General features: G+C 48.7%; 1 protein-coding gene across 6 annotated transcripts in view; it reads left to right on the top strand.

Moving 5' to 3' along the window:
- HDAC4 (histone deacetylase 4) overlaps nt 1-20,045 on the top strand; it is a 268,595-nt gene extending 248,550 nt beyond the window's left edge. For all 6 annotated transcript variants that reach the window (XM_072640709.1, XM_072640708.1, XM_072640711.1 and 3 more), the window contains 4 exons: nt 48-181; nt 12,342-12,426; nt 13,641-13,782; nt 14,485-20,045. In XM_072640709.1, the coding sequence (XP_072496810.1) occupies nt 48-181; nt 12,342-12,426; nt 13,641-13,782; nt 14,485-14,524 (401 nt within the window). In that variant the 3' untranslated portion in view covers nt 14,525-20,045. The remainder of the gene's footprint in view (nt 1-47; nt 182-12,341; nt 12,427-13,640; nt 13,783-14,484) is intronic.
- Nucleotides 20,046-20,360: the final 315 nt, after the last annotated feature.

Raw genomic sequence — 20,360 nt, 5'->3', positions numbered from 1 at the left:
CAGCTACCGACCTTTGCCCCTCTCCTGCGTTCCCTGCCCCCCTGCAGGTTTTGGGTACCTGACGAAGCAGCTCATGGGATTGGCTGGTGGCCGAGTTGTCCTGGCCCTGGAAGGAGGCCATGACCTGACCGCCATCTGCGATGCGTCGGAGGCCTGTGTTTCAGCTTTGCTGGGGAATGAGGTAGGAAGACAATGAAGGTGTTGGGGATTGTTCAAAGGGCAGTGGCAACCAAGCGCCCCACAGGACCCAGAGGGTGAGGGTCCTGCCCAGTGTCCCAGGTAGAAAGCAGGTGGAGGTCAGAGCTGGCTCTTCCAGCTCCTAGGTGAGGTGCTCATTCCATCACGTACCACCTACACCCCCCAGGGGCCACCTTGACTGTGTGGCTCACAGGGTCCTGGGCCTTCAGGTGGGACGGGACCACAGAAGTCCCTCTTGAGTAGACTGAGGCACCTCTTTCACCTGAGTCTAGCTCTTGAAGGTACATGGAACATTGGGCAGGCATTATTTCCTAACGAGCCAGACAGTAGCCTTGGCAGTTAAACCTTTGCTCCTCATGGGACCCTTTTAAGGCTAAATAAATGAGGTTCAGAGGGTTAATGGGCCTCGCTTGGGGTCACATGACTAGTGAGTGTCTGAGGCTGGATTTGAACTCAGGGATTCCTGACTCCAAAGGGTGTTTACAGAAGGGTTTGCATCTGAGTGGGCAGCGAAGCTGGCTCTGAGGGAGCACCCTGCCAGCTTTTCTGGAGAAGAAAGCCCTGAAACACCTGCAGGAGGGGCTGGCTGTGTTTAATCAGAGTGGTTCCTGCCAGGCCCCCCAGCACCCTGGCTCTGCCATAACCGAGGCCCAGAGAGAGGGCATCCCGTTGCCTCTCTGACACGTTCACAGAACCGAGCTGAGGCTCAGACCAGGCCCTGGCTCAGGCAACTTGCTGCTACTTCCCCTACAGAGCCCAAAATGACCAGTCGGGTTGCCTCTGCCTACCCTCAAGGGCTTCCGGTCAGATTGGAGCTGGGTGGATGGAGGGGGAAGGAAAGATGAACAGGGGCCACCCTGATGGAGTGCATGGCAGGGTCTGGGAAGGTGAGGGACAGACTCCCTACTAGGCCAAGCCACCAGGTCTTCTGAGTCTGCTGAGGACCAGGCCCTGCCCTCAGCTAGCTTCCACTCCGTCACGGTGCCCACCTACATACTGAGTGATACAAGTGGGGGGCCATGAACAATTAGGGAATGGTCAGGAAAGGATTCCTCTGGGGAGGCTTCAGCTGAGCTTTGAAGGAAAGTCAGAATCCTAGGAGGCAGAAGTGAGAAAGGAATGTGTTTAGGCAGGGCAAAGGCACAGCAGTGGGAGACGGGGCATGATGATGGAGCTGCTGGGAGAAGGTTCATCTGACTGGGCTACAGAGTTACTGATCCCAAAACTTCATGGTCAAGGTAGTAACTGAGGGGGCTTGAGGACAGCCCTGTGAATTGGCGTGGTTCTTTTGGACTCTGGGGGATGGGTTGTAGAGGGAAAGTGCTGATTAGCAGTTCTTGAGCACTGAAGAAGACAGATTGGGCACAAGAGGGAGGACCCTGATAGTGTCAGACAGCTCAGCTTGGGAGTGGACCATCAGCAGTAGTGGATGATGAGGGGGCAAAGTGCCGAGGTTGTGGCTGGAGCTAAGCTGGGAATGAAGGCTGTGAGTCTGACTGAGGGCACAAGGGAGAGGAAGTAGTGAGAAGGCCCCTCCTCTTGGGGGCCGGGAGATCAGTGAGGGAGGACAAGATCCAGAAGGGAAGACCAGTGAGGAGATGTGGGATCTAGTGTCAGAGGCTGCCAGGCATCCCAAGGAGGTTGAAGACAGGGAAGGGGCTTTGGCCAGTGAGCAGGGCCTTGCGGGGAGGGATGAAAGGAAAGCCAAACCCCAAGGTCTTGGGAAGTGGGGGGAGACAGTGAGAAGGGACAGAGAGAAGGCAGAGGCTGTGAATGTTGGCTGGATTCTCCAGAGGAGGGGAGCTGACCATGTGGACAAGAAGGAGCTGACCAGAGCAGGAGGCCACCTTCTTAGAATGGAGAGGCTAGAGCCTATTTTAGGGAAAGAGGAGCCCAGAGAAAAGGGAGTGATGGGAGACTCTGGGAGGGTCACAGCCAGATTGTGTTAGGATCTAAACTGTGGTCTTCTTGGCTCCAGAGCCCCCCTCAGACCACTCTCACCAGTGCCAGGCAGAAGTACAGCCAAAGGAGCAGGGGTCCCCGAGGACTTCATGCCTCATGGTTAAGGAGGACCAGCAGGGAGCTGGATCAGGCCAGAAGCATGGGGAGTAATAGCTAGTGGGGTGCTCGGTTCTGTGCTCACCATGGGCATTGTCCTTCAGAGAAACTGATAGCTTTGCCGGAGATCACACAGCACATGCTAAGCCTGGGGCTGGTTCCTCCTCTCTACCATACCCTCTACCTCCCTCTGAAGGCCCAAGTCTTTATAATCCAATTTGCACCCAAAGTTCTAGGAACCAGAATTTGAATCCATGCCTACTGGTTCCACCCTTGCTCCCAAACCCAGAAAGAAAATCCTGTCCTCCCTTGGCCAGCATCGCTCCTCAGATGCTCGTGGAGTCCTTTTATGTGAGGGAGGGGCCTCCTCCACCAGACAGACCCAGATGTGGCATCCTCAGCACCTCTGGTCTTACCCATGAGGACACTGAGGCCCAAGAGAAGAGAATCCCCACAGCATGCAGACTCTCCCACCCAAAGCCGTGGGCATCCACTGATGCTTATTCCACAGAGCCCGCTGTCACTGGCCAGCCTGCTGGGGATCACTGTGGGCTGCTGCTCAGTGAGAGCCTGTCTTCATGTGCATGTGCACACGTGTGTGTGTGCGTTTGTGCGTGTCTCGCTGGATTGCTGGAGATAATATGTACTTAATCCTCTCATTCAAAAACGACTTACCCAATCTGCCTCTGAATTGGAGCTTGACTCAGAACTCAGAACCTCGGGGTTGCAAGGGACCCTAGAAGTGGTCAGTCAGCCCCCACCTCTGAGGTGGCCCAAGCCGCTCTGGGAACCCCCACTTGGTCCCCCACAAACGAGGCTGAGAGTGAAGGAAGGCTCCCAAGGGTGGGGTTCTGACCCATGCTGTGACTGAGGTTGGTGACCCCCTTCTGGGGCCATCATCTGTAAAATAAGAAGGCAGGGCTAGATGGCTCCACAGGCCTCTTCTCTGCGACAGTGCAGCCCAGGATAAAGGGCCAGACAGAAGTGGGGTGGGAGGGAGATTCAAGGCCTACCTTAGACACCTGCCGGGGAATCCTGACTCACTGTCCCCAGAGTCTAGGTGAGGTCCTGGCCTGTCCTCGTAGGTGGAGCTTTCACACTTGGAGGACCCCTTGCCAGTAAAAACTCGGTTCCAAAGCCCATGCAGTGGGCTTAGGCTTTGACAGGTGTATCTGCCCAGGTTCTAACCTGGCTCCATCACCATGCCAAGTGGGCCTTCATCTTCCCATCTGTAAAATGACAGACTTGGACTTCCTTTCCAAGATCCCATTCAGCCCCAAATCTACCACCAGGCCTCATTAATTAAGTTCCTACTGTGCTCCTGGCCCTGTCCTAGGTGCTGGAGATGCAGAGAGGTGGGAGACAGGCCCTGGCCTCTGGGAGCTTACTGCCCAATACGCTTCCATTCCACTTTCTTGTCTCCTTTTCTTCAACCCAGGAATGGCTGGGGGTGCCCAGGGAAGGCATCTCCCCTTCAGTCCAGCCCCCTCAACCTGCCTGGTCAGGAACACAGGCCAGACCAGACTGCCTATCTGACTCAGCTGCCCAACGGTCCCTGAGTCCTGAGGAACCAGTGGGAAATGCCTTTCTCAGGCTGGTCCCTTCTTACCTTCCCAGTCTTCTTACTCCTTATGCCCCCCATCTTCCTCTGTTGCCCCCTCAAACCCTCTGTCTCCCAATTCCAAGCCTTTTCCCTGACTCTACTTCATGCCTGGAATGCTGCTCCTTCCTCTCCTCCCTGCTTTTCCTCCCTTCTCTTCCCTTCCTCTTTCCCCCCACTCCTCCTCCTTCCTTCATCCCACTTTCTACGAGAAGTTCTGCCCATCATCCTCCATCCTGGTGCCTTCCCTCTGAGCTAGTGTCCAGTTGGCCCAGGCCCTAGCTTGTCTATACAGACTTGTCTGCCTATTAGTGTCTCCCCTACTGGACTGGGCTCTCCTTGGGGGAAGGGACTGACTTTTGCCTTTCTTTCTCCAGCACTTAGCACAGTTTAGGCACACAGTAGGCACTTCATAAATGCTAATTGATTGGTTCACTTTGTGACCAGGGACCACTTGGGAGGTCCCTTTCCCTCATCCATAAAATGGGGCTAATGATGCCTCTGGTTCCTCTTCCAAGGTTGTTGGAAGGGTTTGGCAGAGCTTAGTTACAGGGAAAGGGAGAGACTGAGGGAACTTAGGTGACCAGCCCAAGGACATATCCCCAAAGCCACCAAGCTCAGTGGTCATGGAAGCTTCAGTGGTCTGAGGTTGAGACCCCCAGCTCATGTCTCTGAAGCATCTGGGGTTTTTTCCCAGGACTCCCCTCTGAATGAGGGAGGCCCAGGGTCAGGGAGGCCCTGTTTCACAGGGATGATGTCATGCCAAGGGCTGACAGTTATCACCAGATGAAGATGTGACTTGGACTCTTCTCTGGTCAGCCACTGGGTGGGAGTCCGCACCATCCTTCAGCTTAGTGAACAGCTGACTGCTTTCTAAAATGTCCTTGGCATTTAATCTGCCTTCTCCGTAAAGAAGCTAGGCTTTGATCTCCTCCTTTCATTGAAAGACAACTCATTTCTGTCCCAAAGACCCCTTTTAAGCCTGTTTTTGTATTTTTGTCATTAATGTATTCAGACTGACAGTGGCAACTGTAGCTTTAAGAAAGGACCTGTTGAGACTCTTGGCCCCTGACAAGAAAATGTTTCTCTACTTACACACATCAAAAAGCAGGAAACACTCGTTTTATCAAGGACTTTTATAAAATCTTTTTAATGCAAGAAAGTTGGACGGCCCCGCGGCTCCTCTGTCCTGCGGGGCCTTTGATGAAGTTTGATATACAGCGTGTTGGACAATTCTGCACGCACACACATGGGCAGCCAGCTGTGGACAGCAATATGCCAGAGGGGAAATTGGCTAACTTAAGAGAGATGGCTAAATTATATGGTGAAATAGTAGGAAATGGCGGAGGGGGGGAGAAGAGCTCAGGGCCTCCCCAAGGGTGTCACTGCTCACCAGCTGAGATGAAAATGAGTCAGAAGTCCGGGACCACTGCTTAGACCTCAGGAGCTCTCTGGGACACTGGAGTTACTCAATCCAGCCACACCATTTATGATTGGTTAGTCTGGAAGTCAGGAGGGTGTGGGGAGGGAGGTAGGAGCTGCAGTCAGATGCCTGTTGAAGCCAGATAAGGAGATGTCAGGTGCAGTGAGAAGGTGGTCCCCATTACACTAGAACTAGCTCAGTGACAGATGCCTTATTCAGAGGGGACGGTGATGAGGGCAGGGGGTCATTTCAAATCCTCAAAAGGAGTGTATGTGTGTATGTATGTGGGTAATGTTATGGATAGATGTCATTATAGATGTATATGTGTGTGTGCATACATGCACATCCATGTCATAGCTAAATACTCCCTGACAGTATTGGAACCCTAGTCTAAATCATCCCTTGTTTTAACACCACAGTGGATACAAGTGAGCGAGGGGAAGCCTTGGTAAAGCTTGGCTTGGATAAAGGCAGAAAAGAGGCAATCTCCTGGCAGCATTTTAACTGTTTCACCATCCTAGTCTCTTTCAAAAGAAAGCTTGGGGCTCAGTGGCCCCTGGGAAGAACTACAGGGCAGTGAAAGTGGGGGGGGGAGGGGAGGGGGGGTGGTATTAAAAGACTAAAACTAACTGACGATGATTTAACTAAGGATGTAGTTTAAAACAGACAAAAATCTTGAAAATTAGGAACTGGAGAAAATTTTGGCAGGGGAGAAACTATACAAAGGAAGAGAAGAAAAAACTAAAACTTGATTCTTTGAGAATTCTAAGAAAATAATAAAAACCATTCACACGCTTTCCCCCACCAAAAAAAAAAGGAAAATCACTTTACCAAAATAGAAAGTGAACAAGGCAAATTCACAAGAGAGAAAGTATAAAAAATGATCCAAATCAACTCTACACAATTCTGTGCTTGCAAAATTGGCAACTTAAAGGAAATGAAGGATTACCAACAAAACATAAAATACCCACATTACAAAAGCAAGAAATAGTCCTTAAAAACTCAGTGTCAGAAAATGAACTTGTATTTTTAAAAAAGTTCTAAAAAGAGCAAACACCAAGTGTAGTCCACACAAACTTAGAGCATCTATCTGATGCTGTAGGAACAATAGCTGTGCTACAGAAATTCTCAGTAATTGAGAAAGCATGCTACTCGACTCTCTTTGCGAGGCAAATATATCCCTAAGATTTAAACCAGGGAGGGATAAAGCCAAGAAAGAGAACATCAAACCAATAGCTCCACTGAAAATTGATGCAGAATTTCTTCATAAAATACTCACAAAAAGACTTCAGTAATATACAAAACCTTCACTATGGATGAGTTGGATTTATACCAGGGATGTTTGGATGATTCAACATTAGGAAACAATTAGCATAATTAATCATATTAAAAAGAAAAACAACCGAAACCTAGTGCTACAACTGGTGGTTGAAAAGGGAGCATTATTCACTCAATCAACCAGTCTGCCATGACATGCACAAAAATTATTTTTTGGCACTGAATTGACCAGATGTTTTGGCATTGGGTAGCTTGAGCCCAAGTGTAAACTAGAGCTCTTGTCTGTCTGTTTTCTTGTTTTTCACGAGTGTATACACACACACACACACACACACACACACACACACACACACACACGCTTTCTCTCTCTCTCTCTCTCTCTCTCTCTCTCTCTCTCTCTCTCTCTCTCTCTCTCTCACACACACACTCACTCACTCACTCACACACGCACACATGCACACACACTGAGCCTGATAGTAAACTGTGTTCTGTTTTAATGTTGTCATTCTTAGGATGTGTAGGTTTAGGGTTGGACTTTCATGTTGCTTTTAGGAGCTGACACGCCCATAGAGCTCAGGCCTCTGAGCCAGGTCCCTGTTTTCCACCAACCATCTGGTCTCACACATCCTCAGAATTCAACGTTAGGGTCTTCCCCTAAACTCAGCCAAGGCACATCCCAGCTCTGGGTCTTCATTTCCCCATCTGTGAAACAGCCATAATGGAGTATAAACCTAATTAACCGATGGGTACTTGTTGGTTGGAGCTTATTTTCAGAGCTTATGCTGGGGAAAGGATGCCATAGCACAAGCTGGTATTTGGGATCTACCCACCAAAAATGAAACAGTCTAGGAAGCATTTCTATGCTGATAGTACTGTCCATTGAAGATTATGATGGCCCCCCAGCTTGGTCACTAGTGTCTTCACCATCCAAGTCTAAGTGAGAAGTCCCTCTTCTTTTACAGAGGAGGGAATTGATATCTGGAGAGAGATTCCACAGCTAGCTAATAACAAAATTGGTCCCCAATCCTGTGTCTGCTGACCACCAGCCCAGTGGTCTTTCCATGAGGTTGCTCCTTTTCATTCTCTTTTTTTTGAGAATGAGAGATAACTGGTCTCTTGCTACAAGAATTTCCCCACAACAGACCTGCTGTGGTGAATTCTGTACACCAGGGGGCTCTCTATGGATCTTGATTCTTTGATGGATCTCTATCACCTTATTCCATGGCCTGGGTCTTGAAAAATGGAGGTCCCAAGGCCATGTTTAACATCATGGAAGGTGCTGTATCCATTGACCCCAGAAATCCCTTTTTCTAGACTAAATCATCCTAATGCCTGTCCCCTTTCTAATCCAGTGAGCCCATATCATGTGAGGCCCTGTGCTGAGTGCTGAGGATGCAAAGACAGAACTGGGCTGCCCTCAGGGACCTTCTGTTCTGCTGGAGACATGACACAGAAACAGCCAAGTCTGGAGATTCTAGTTTTGATGACAATACTTGAATACTGGATGGAGAGGGTGTGGAGGGGCTTCTTGTAAAAGGTGACATGAGCTGATCCTCAAAAGGAGGCTGGGAATTCTGAAACACAAAGAAAGGCATGGGGCATGTCTGTGCAAAAGCACACAATGGGGAGATGATGGGAGAGAAGAGGGTACAGTGACTGTGGAGGGATATACACCATGTAGGTGAGGAGTCTGTATCTGATCCTAGAGGTGATGGGCACCAGTAAGGATTCTGAGTATGAAAGGAGGGATTGTCTTTGTCTCTGTTGTCATATCTGCAGTACCTCGCAAACAGTAGGTGCCAAGTCACTGCTTATGGAATGACTGACTTCATCAGTTAGGAGGCTGCTGCCATGGTCCAGGTGAGGGGGAATGAGGGCCCTCACCGGAGAGGCAGGGACCAGTGGAAGAAGTCATGTGGCACCAAAATCACTCCCATGGCTTTTTTGCTTTCTCTCTGGGAGTTCTCAGTCTCTCTGTTTGAGCCTCTCTTGCCCTTTCTGGGCAAGCCCTTCTGGGTCCCCATGAGGTAATAATGGCCATAGCAAAAACTGATCATTGGAAGTGATGAAGGCCATTTGCCCTCAGGCAGCCCTCCCCGTTCCTACTCTAAGAGCACCCCCTCCTAGGAGATTCCCTGAGTGGTGTTATTTCTAAGAATGAAATGGGTTTTTACAAACCCTGAAAACCTCCCACCAAATTCCAACTAGAATTTGCCAACACATTTTACAACACATTTTCTTGGGGGCTCTGATGGCCTCATAATTCTTCCAAGACCCAAGTGAATGCTTTTGAACTAGAGACTGCGGAAGCTATCTCTATGGCTAATGAAAGACACTGAAGAACAAAGACAGGTTTATTAGACCCCCAGACTGATCCACCTGGGTGATTGTTTTATCTTCCTAGACTCCAGGTCTTCTCTTTTCCCCAACCTCCCCCGCCAAAAGACCAGCTTTTAAAACTAACATTTTATCGATATCTTATGTTTTTATCAGCTGAATTTCCCATTGTACTCTTTGCCAACCCCTTCCCCTGACTACCTTCCCTTATAATAAAAAACATTTCAGCAGCTTAGCTAGCATATTCAAAAATTCTGATATCATATGCAGGACTCACACCTCTGTGATGGAAAAAAGGCAAGGAGACATAAGACCAACTATTAAAAGTAAAATATAAAACTACCCCAGTACAGTAAACATTCTCTGGCTTACTTGGAGCCTTTGTGATTGGGATTCCTATTTCTGTTGAGAGTAAAGTTTGTCTTACATCAGCCAAGCAACAAACATCACTTAAATGCTTCCTGCTCATCGGGACGATTTCGTGAAGTGCAGGCAGAGGCAGCGTTGTTGCTGGAGCTCTAGGAGTAATGACAGGAACCATTTCCCTCAGCATTATTGTCCCGTCTGCCCTGGACACATGCCACGGATGCCCCCAGTTAGCATCAGCTGAAGTCCTGATCCTGTTACTCAGCTGCAGAAAATCACTTATATAGAATGGTGAATATAAAGGAAGAATAGGAGGGAAGCAACTTGTCCTAGAACACTTTGTATCTGAACTCCATGAAGAAAAGAAGCTAACAGTGATGAGATGATGATGGTGATGGTGATGATGATGATGATGATGGTGATGGTGATAATGATGGTGATGGTGATGGTGATGGTGATGATGATGATGATGATGATGGTGATGATGATGATGATGGTGATGATGGTGATGGTGATGATGGTGATGATGATGATGATGGTGATGGTGATGATGATGGTGATGGTGATGATGATGATGGTGATGATGATGATGATGGTGGTGATGGTGATGATGATGGTGATGGTGATGGTAATGATGATGATGGTGATGATGATGATGGTGATGATGATGGTGGTGGTGATGGTGATGATGGTGATGATGATGATGATGGTGATGATGGTGATGATGATGGTGATGATGGTGATGGTGATGATGATGGTGATGGTGATGATGATGATGATGATGGTGATGATGATGGTGATGATGCTGGTGGTGGTGGTGATGGTGATGATGATGGTGGTGATGGTGATGATGATGGTGATGGTGATGATGATGATGGTGATGGTGATGATGATGATGGTGGTGGTGATGGTGATGATGATGATGATGATGGTGGTGGTGATGATGGTGATGACCGTGATGATGGTGATGATGATGATGATGATGAGGAGGAGGAGGAGGAGGAGGAGGAGGAGGAGGAGGATGGTGGTCGTGGTGGTGGTGATGATGGTGATGACCGTGATGATGATAGCTGACATGTAGCACACCAAATCTACAAAGCACTTTAGGGATGTTATCTCAATTTGAACTTCAAAACAACCCCTTGAAGTAGGTAGGAAATGTTTTATGCTCCCCATTTCACAGATAAGAGAACTGAGGCTTAGAGGCACGGAAGTAGGGGGATGGGGTAGGGGGAGTTACCAAGAGGAGCATGGAGGCTGAAGGATAGGATACATTTGGCGACCAAGGTGGAAAGGGCTGCCAGGGGAGGGAGGGGGCGCTCACTCCCTGGAAATCTTGTAAGGCCTATTTGACCACTTATTGAGTTAGACCAACTCAAAACGTGGTGATTTTGATTCTGTGCTTAATTTTTATCTCTAGACATTAGATGATCTGACAGCATCATATTCTATGGGCAGATATGAACTCATGTGGTCCTGAGGGCTAGGAAGGACCTGGAATGGAAGGCCAAATAGTGTATCACCTTCATTTTACAGCTGGGGAGGCTGAGACCCTCTAGGGAAAGCTGACCTGCCCAGGAGCACACAGGCAAAATTGGAACCCAGATCCTTACCTTCCAAACCCAGTGTGCCCTCTGCTCTCTTGAGCTGCCTCCTCTTCTATGGGTCATGGCTTTTGGCCTGCTCCCCAGCCCTCCCTCCACCATCCCAGAACCCCCTTCCTGCTGGTGTGTGAACACAACCAGTTCATGTTGGAGATTCAGAGCCACTGACCCCTGAGCTGCTGGGACCTTCTTATCAGATGTGGGGAAGATAGCTCCTGAAGGGAACGTCATCCACGATGACTTCAGTGACCTTTCTGCACATCTTAGGAGGTAGGGGGTGTCTCCTTGGCCACAGGTTGAGCATGTACTCATACGCTGCCCTCCAGCCACAGTCACCCCCAGCTCCCACAGGTGGGCACAGCTCCATAGCTTTCCTTGGCTGTCGGGGAAGTGTGCCTTCCCTCATCAAAAGCCCCAAGGACCATGGGGTAGGGACTGCCTCAGACAAGTGTGAGCAGGGAGGCCCAGGTGTCAGCTGGACTCTTCCATATGCCCTCTTGGGCCTCCATCCAACCTCCGTGCTGGAAACCTGCCAAGCTGCAGGAGCCCCTTCTACACTGGGGCATTCCCAGTGCTTGGAGACCATCCCTCTGTGCGTTGAAAAGCCTCCTCTGAGAAGGGTCCAAGGGTTGCAGCAGCCAGGGTCCTGGGACACCTGCAAAGGGGAGAGCTCCTGGTTCACCCATAGCTTCTGTTGTGGCAGGACAGTGAAGGAGAATGAGCAGTGTTCAGAATCGGTGATGGGGGTGGGGCACAAAGGGTTAGGTAGTTAGCCTTGGGGCTGCACTTTAAGGCTTGTAAAACACTTTCCACACATCTCATATGATCTGCACAAGAACCCTGGGAGGTAGGTGCTATGGTTATCCCCGTTTTATTGATGAGGAAATGGAGGCAGGCAGAGGTGGTTTATTTTGTTTCCCTTGGGGGGAAGGGGGAAGAAGTGTCTGAGGCTGGATGTGAACCGAGGTCTGACTGCTGGACTTGGACTCGGCAGCTGCTAAGGCTCTACTAACTCAATGACTCCGGAGAAGCTTCTGCTTCCTCATCTGTAAAACGGGAATAATATCTCTGGCATCCTCCTGCTCTGAGGCTCAAATGGGACAGAAGGTATCAGTATAACTGGATGCACTTTTTAAAATGCCCCCACTTGCCCCAGTGTCAGCATGTCCAGCCAGCTGCAAGTGCATTAAGTTAAGGAGCTTAATTGGAACTGAGTTCAGGATCACAGATTTAGAGCTGGAAGGGACCTACAGATAGGGAAACTGAAGCTCCAAGGAGGGAGTTGACTCCCCCAGGGTCTCACAGTTTGTGAATCTCTGAAGCAGGTTTTAGACTCATCTGGGAAGTCTGTCCAGATCCTCAGAATAAACATTTAAAAACTGCTGCCTCACCCTGTCCTCCGTGGGCAGGGCCGGCTGCCCACCCCTGGACACTCGCACAAAGCTCCTTTAATTTGTCAATTTTTCTCTCTTCGCAGCTCGATCCTCTCCCAGACAAGGTCTTGCAGCAAAGATCAAATGCCAACGCAATCCACTCTATGGAAAAAGTCATTGAAACCCACAGTGAGTATCTTCTGTGTGGGCAGCCCCCCTGCTCTCTGGCGTTGGTGCTGTGCCCACAGGCTGGCCCCTCTGGGACTCACCCAACAGGCCCCCCCTCCTTTTAGGTGTGCCCTGTGGCTCTCCAGCGTCCCCTCCACTGGCTACCCCAAGAACTCTGGCGCCCACCCTGAGGATATTCAGGATGATAGGGGTCAAGAGTCTGGCAGAGAGTTGACATAGCGCCTGCACAGGCACTATGCTAAGCCTTGGAGATACAAAGACAGTGCCTGCCCTCTCGGAGAGACAGCCAGGTGCAGCAGCTGGAGATAGTGGGATGGAAGATGCCACCATTACCTCAGCTGGGTCCTGAAGGGGCCAGGGAGAACAGAAGGCTTAGATAGGGCTTAGGCGTGGACCATTGGCCCAGGGCAGACTCCTGAACCACTACTTCAGCCAGTGGGCATTGACTGCCTGGCACCCAGAAACTGAGCTGGGTTCCACTGTTCTAGGCTCTGCACTGCGCTAGGCCCTGGGACTAGAGTGGTAGAAATGACAGTACCTGCCATGGAGGATCCTGGAGGGCTTCCTGTAGGAGGGGCCAAGAAGGCAGGATAAGATGGAGGGTTAGGCATCTTCTCCAATCCCTACTGGCCCCCACCCCTCTGTCCTCCTGAGAGAAGTTATGCACCAAGAGGTAGAGGGTTACAGCTCCTCCACTCTCCAAGAAGCCCATAGTGCTAACAGCAGGAGGAAATACACCTAACCTGCTCTTCCAGCAGCTCTGACACCCTGCCTCCTTCCCTATGGGCTTAGGCCTTGAGTGTCGGGCTTAGGCCTTGAGTGTCAGGCTGAGGAAATAACATTTCCTCCTGGGGCCATCTGTATTCCAGCCAGATGAGCCCATTTCTTATTCTGTGTCTGTGGCATCTTTCTCCTTCCTGTGCACCTTTGTACAACCTCTGCCACCCCTGGCACACAGCTAGGACTAAAGCCAGGTGGAATTGACCCCCAGCGCCAGAGAAGGGGTCATTGTGAATTTTATGTTGGGGTTTTTTAAAATAAAATTTCTGGATATGTGGTTCCCATGTGTGTTCCAAAAAGCAAGCCTCTTTTTAAACTTGCAAATGCTCAGGCCTCAGCCTGTGGATGGCAGCATGCCCCTAGCCTGGATGTAGGAGAGGGAAGCTGAGATTGAGCTCTAGGACCTCTAACCACTGCTTTTCCTTGTCCTTCAGGCAAATACTGGCGTTCTCTGCAGCGCTTTTCCTCCACTGTGGGCTACTCCCTCCTCGAGGCTCAGAAATGTGAGAACGAAGAGGCAGAGACTGTCACCGCCCTGGCCTCACTGTCTGTGGGGGTCAAACACGCTGAGAAGAGGTGGGTTTCCCTTCTCCCTGCCTGCCTTCTTGACCTGGGGAACTTCAGGGCTGGGCCTTCTCAGCAGTGACTTAAGGAGTCCTCTTTGCCCATTGATTTTTCACCTACATCGCTGTTGTCTGAGGGCCCAAGGGCTCCTTATGTCAAGAATGGACCGAATATGCTCTTATCCCGACAGCCATGTGGGTAGGAGCTTCTTTCATCCATTCACTGGGCTCTAAGCAGATAATGCCCATTGCCTTCAGGCTGCCACAGGGGTGGCAGGGTGGCAAAGGGAGAGCCTGCAAGGATGCCAATATCTGACTTTAGAAAACAGAGGCGAGCATCGCTAACTGCTTCCAGTTGTGACAAACTCTTAGAAATATGTGGAAGGAAGTTTAATCCAGAACAGATTGACTTAGTAAAAAAAAAAAAAAAACTTCTCAGGGTGGGGGAAGCATGGTGGGGAGAGGCCAAAGGGGAGGGCAAGCAAGCTGGGTGGCAACAGGCGATTTCGTTGATCAAGAAAACCCTATGCATAAAATGCCTGTAGAGGGTCTGTGACCCTGAACTTGAAATGACCTCTCTCTCTCTCTCTTTTTCTCTCTTTCTCTCTTTCTCCCTCCTTCCCTCCCTCCCTCTCCCCTCCCTCCTTACCCCAACTCCTCCACTGCCTCTTTCCATGTCCCTTTCCCCTTCTGTGGCTTTGGGGTGACATCACAGGTCAGATGATGAGCCCATGGAAGAGGAGCCCCCCCTGTAGCGTCCAGCTCAAATCTGCTGGTCTCTGGTTTGTGCGTCTTTTGTCTTGAAGCTCTGCCAAGAAAATTCGTCTTGTTCCTCCTGCGTCCGGTCAGGGTGTTCTCCCAGAATACACAAGGACAGCCAGGTGTGACGTAACAACAGGACTGGTCTTTCTGGATACGGAAAACGAGTCTTTCTGCATCTACAGATCTCTCGATACACATCTAGATATATATCTAGGTCCATAGATATATAGACACGCACGCACCCACCCCCCCACCTGCAGACATCGCCACGTGTGAGCCAGGCGCTCTTTCTCCACTCCAAAGTGGGAACCGTGAGGAAGAAGCAGCCGGTGGCAGCCCTGGGGTGATGGGCCGTGTGACGTGAAAACAGGCAACGGCCGCCGCCGAGGAGACCAAGTTTCAAAGCTCTAATAATACAGAAAACAAACTTCGTTAAAACTGGTGCTTAAGGTTTGATTACCCACAATTCCACAGTCTCCGTTGAAACCACTCGACTCACCGTGTAGCTTGTTTGTTTGTTTTTTTAGAAAAATGAAAGGAGAGAAAAGAAAAGGGGGAAAAGGGTTGATGACTCTCGCCTGCCTGGGAGTCAGAAGCATCGTCTCCAAACCCTGAGGATGCGCAAGGGTGGGTTTTTAATGGGGAGGGTGGGGGGCAAGAAGACTAATCTCTCTCTCTTTTTTAATAGAACAAAAACAGAAACTATCAGGCGTGCCCACCCGGGAGGAAGCGGCTTTAGCTTTTCAAAGCCGCCTGAAGATGAGAGTTTGTGCCTTTTTTTCAATTGATCTGATGGCTTTGGTGTGGCTGATTTTTCAGAAGTTTGAAGGACAATGCCTTAAAAAGCAGGACTCTGTGGAGTGACTTCCTCTGGCTGACAGAGCCCGAGATCTGCCAGCGAGCCCAGAGCGAGCAAGAGAGTGAGGGAGGGAGCGAGCGGGCCCGGGCCTCCGGCCTGTGCTTGCATTAGGACTGAAGGCAGGCCTGCCTCCCTGCCTGCAGCATCTCAGGAATTCTCTCCTGAGTTGGGGGGACGGTTGGGTTGGGTCGGTTCGGTTCGGTTGGTTTTTTGTTTGTTTTTTTGTGGTTCTACTTCATTTCATTGCTGTTTAAGACAAATTAAGGGAGTTGCCCCCAAAGTGGCAAATACTGTTGGGTGTTTTGAAGTCTGACAAATTTAAAACAATCCAAGGCGTTTTCTTTCCGGCATTGATTATACAACAGTTGAACACAGCAATTTGGTTGTTGACGCATGTAATAGACACACTTGCAGTTTTAAGATTGGGGTGCTTTTCCCTGAGAGCAGACTAGCATGAGGTATTGCTTCAAATGTAGGTATAAATAGAGATATATATATATGTATGTATAATGTATATTCCAAATGTACTCCAAGCTTAGAAACTTGATTCTTATGAAATCTTGATAAGATATTTATAATGCATTTATAGAAGACATAAAAAGGTAAATATAATAAATGCAGATTGTAAAAGTCACCTTTTAAAGGTCCCTAGCAAATGGTTTCCTTGTGAATTGGACCGGACCGGTGCTGAGGGAAAGAGCAAATTGGAAAGCCTTCAGATCGCCAGCACATTAGCCACTGGGCAACTACCCTCCATGTTTGCATTTTCATTTCAGGTTCTGTTTGTTATGTTGGATTTCTTTTCTAACAGGCCCTCTGCCCCCCCGCTTTCACACACATGCACACGATCAGTTTGGGGTTCTTTTGGCGGGGGGTAGCAAGAACTAGAGAAATTTAGTGTGGATTTTTGTATCGATGTTTTCCAATACTGAAGAAACCTCGTTCGTGTGGATTTCACATTTGTTTTCCATTGGGCAGTTTTCTGACTAGTAATGATGTCCAAAGGCCTTTCTTGCCTCAGTCCTCACTTGTACATTTTTTTAAAACTTTTTAGGGTCTCAGTTTTTTATTATTATTTTGGGGATTGTTTTGTTTTGTTTTTTGTACAGTCAGCATCTTTCTGCCAGGCTGAGGAGACGTTACAGTTAGAGTTTGTTTTCAGAAATGGAGCATTTAATGAAAAGAGGGCTCTTGGGGTCTTGCCTGTGGAACGACATCAGCCAAGGTCTCTTTCCTAAGTTCTGTTCTCCAAAGGACGTCAAGGAGCTGGGATGTTTTGGACCTTCCACATTGTAGCATCACGTGGGGGCCCCCTCTGCTGTTGTTGGCATACAGCTCCGCTGAGGAAGACGTGTCAGCCTTGACAAATATCATTTCTTCCTTGAAACACCATTGTTAAGATAGAATTTTAACTTTTGTTCTCCAAAGACCTTTGGGGGAAAAAAATGCTTTTCAGAATGTTGAACAGGGGCAACGTGTGTTGTTTTTCCTTTTTTTTTACTTTCTGCCATCTGGTTTCGACCCTCACTCCCGAAGCTCCAGATGCGTATTACTGGAGTATGGGGCTGCAGGAGACCGATTGACACGTTTTTGGTTTTTTTTCCCCAAGTCTACAGAATAGTACAATTCACTCCTCTGGACAACCCGTGTTTTCTCTTTCCTTTTTTTGGTGACATTTGAAGTCACCATTTTCATTCCAAAATTGATTGAATTCAGACTTGTGGAAAGAATTTGAAACTGTGGGGGTGGGGGGGATAGTCCCCTCTACAGGGAAGGGGCAGCCAAGGAATTTTCTGAGCTTGGTCTAGTTTACACTTCAGCTTTTCCGATCAACACTAACGGCATGGGTGGATTTCTTCCTTTAGCCTCAACCAACTGAGAAGGGCAGGACTTGGGTGCAGAACGGCCCAAGTGGGCTGAGCACCCCATAACTTCTAAAACTTGATCTGGCTCCTTGGCGTTTTTTGGACAGGATTGTTTTTCTTTTGAGGTTTTAGGGTTTTTTGGTTGAGAGGGGGGCCAAGGGAAGGAAGGAATCGTTTTTTCTCCTCTGCCCTCGCAGCACAGAAGTGGGCACACGCACCCCCCCATCCATCCCTTAGACTTTTCCAAGCTGTTTTCTGGAGCATAGCATTCAGCGTCAACAGCAACAGGGGGGTGTTTTTCAGGGTTCCCTCTTCACTGCAAGCAGTTGCTAGAGAGAAAAAAAGAGTTCTTTGTCGTTTTTACAAGATGCGAGAGATGATTGGGACCTTTCTGTGGCCCAGTTATCATTTTTGGACTTTGTGCTATTTACTGCATGTTGCAAAGACCCATCAAGTTAAATCCCCTTTGGTTTATCAGCTTCCTTCAGTCATCTTCTTAAAGCATCGACTGTCTCCCTTTGGTTTTTGTCTTTGGCTAGGGATGGCCCGCACTTGTTCTTTCTGTGGCGGTATTGTGGGCTCCCCCTCTCCCGGGCTGACCACAATTGCCACTGGCCCATGGATGGAGCTTCCCTTAGCTCTCGGTTCTCATGCCGATCCCAGGGGGAATGCTTTCTTTACCCCATTTCTCACTTGCACCTTTTGCCGAGGCTCCTGGGGCATTTTTCAAATGTTGGTCCACAGGGTCGGTGAGTGAGCACTTTACTGGCCCCCTGGGGGAGGGGTGGGGGGTCACCATTGGCACTCCTGGAGCAGCTTGGGTGGCTGGAAGCCACTATCCCCATCTGTCCTTTTCATTATTCCACCCCTGGAGCCTGAGCATCTCCGACCCTCCAGGAGGTGCCTGCGCTCCACCAGCAGAAGCCCCGAGGTTGCTCCCCCACCTACAGACGCTGGTGGGCGGGCCAGAGACCCCATTTCTACCCAGCTGGGGCCTATCAGTAGCTGCTCCCCCCAGATTGGTGTTCAGTGGGCCCTGGTTTGAAAGGGCCTCTTGTCAAAGCCGTTTGTTTCTCCCATTTCTTAACTTTTATCTCTTATCTGTTTGGAGAAGAAGAATAGTGGTTTCTTTTTTTTCAGTGGTCTTAGACCCAGAATCTGCAAGGGGCAGGTTTGTAGGACCCCCACAGCCCCTGTTGATGAGGTGCTGGGGGAGGGGGAGTTGTTTTTCAGCTTTGTTTTTATTTTCTATATAGAACATTCCTTTGTATTCGTCACAGTCATGTATTCATTCCATTCTGCTTTTTGTAAACTTTGGGGCCCACGTGTTTTACGGGCATTGATATATATATAAATATATATAAATATATATGAATATATTTTTTTAAGTTTCCTACACCTTGAGGTTGCATGGTCTGTAAGGTTGGCATGTCTTTCTATTGTATACAGATTTTGCACGCCAAACTTGGCAGCTTTGGGGGGGGGGGGAACAAAAAACAAAAAAACCTATTTTCCCCCTCTCGCGGCATTTGCAGATTTTTTAAAAGGTGGGACATTTTCTGTAAAGCAAAATATGGAAGGAGAGTGGGGAGGGGGGATGTTTGCGTCTTACTGAACTTATTCTGAAGAATTTGTGCTTTTTATTGTAAGAGAAATAAAAGGACTGCTCAGACCTTTGTCATTTTAAGGAAAAAGTTTATCGAGCACTCTTAGAGTTTATTGTATTTATGTGGAAACAGTGTTTTGGAGAAACTTCACTGCTGCCGAATGCAAAATGGAAAATGCCTGGGTCTCTTCAAAGATTTTTTGTTCCTGGGGTGGGAGGGAGGGGGAGAGACATGGTTTTTGTTTGGTTTGTTTCATTTCCTTTCTGGGGGTGAGTGAATGCAACCTTTTCTCGAAGACCATACTTGGTTTGGACAAAAAAAACCTGACGTGGAGCCTAAAGAGTTAACTTCTAAGCCACCCCATCAGCACCACCACCCTTTTCTAAAGTGACTTTTAGATGAAATTATCCATCGATCTCACGTTCCGATAAACAGTCTCGGACTACGTGAGCAACACTGTGGTTTAAAAAAATATTCTATCGACTGCATTGAAAGGAAACCCAAAGTTTCTTTATTCTTCTGAAGCTAAGTCGTTTGGAGGCCGGCTTCCCTCTGTCTTTGATGTTAATTTCAAAAGTATCCTATTGAAAGAAAAAAAAAAATCTAACAATTTTGTGTGTGTGCTCCATAGTGGAGGCGATATTTTCCATTTATGGGGATGACAGACTTATATATATATATATATATATATATGATATATATATATAAAAAGGGGAGTTGAAGCATTATTCTCCCAAGAGCTTATTACAGATATATAGTATCCAAAGCTGTAACTATATTATATTCTCCTTTCTACCTATCCATGCTCAGAACGACGTCACCATTGGTAGCAGCTCCCACTTTCCTCTGTCATTCAGACACAATCTCCCGCCCAGGAAGGGCAGTGGCATTCTTGGTGCCAACCTCTGCCCATGGCCCTTGCCTTTGCTCAGTGGACCCAGAGGTCTGTCTTTCTTTTTCTTTCTTCCTTTTTTTTTTTTTTTTTTTTTTTGGTCACTGTTGTTTCCTCATTCTCATCCTCATTTTGTTCTGGTTCATTTCCCCCCACTGGCCAATGGTGTCTTTCTCTGACAGTACCGACTTCTATTGGAACTTTCTTAGGAGTCCAGTATTTTGTACCACATTATGACAACTTGTTATTCTTGTGGTGTAAATAAAAAGAAAAAAGCTCATCCCAGCACCAGCTTCGTCTTCTGTCCATGTTCTTGTTCTCAGTCTGTTGAAACTAATTGCGAGTGTCAGCACCGGAGTCCAACAAAACAGGTTTGACTCTGGGTGTTTACAAGCGGCAACAGGAGCTGGGAAGCCCTGCTCAGACCCGGCCTACCACTAATCCCAGGGGAGGTGGAGACCATCTCAGTCCCAGCAGTGCTCATGTCCAGGGATCTGAGGATGCCTCGTGATGCTTTCCAACGTGCATAGCACAGCAGCTGCTACTAGGATTTTCCTGCACCGCCCAGGGGGGACCCTAGCTAAGAGCAGAGCAGCAGAATGGAAA

This window comes from Notamacropus eugenii, chromosome 2, assembly GCF_028372415.1.
Source record: "Notamacropus eugenii isolate mMacEug1 chromosome 2, mMacEug1.pri_v2, whole genome shotgun sequence".
NCBI lineage: Eukaryota > Metazoa > Chordata > Mammalia > Diprotodontia > Macropodidae > Notamacropus > Notamacropus eugenii.
This window is presented reverse-complemented; position numbering and strand designations above follow the sequence as displayed.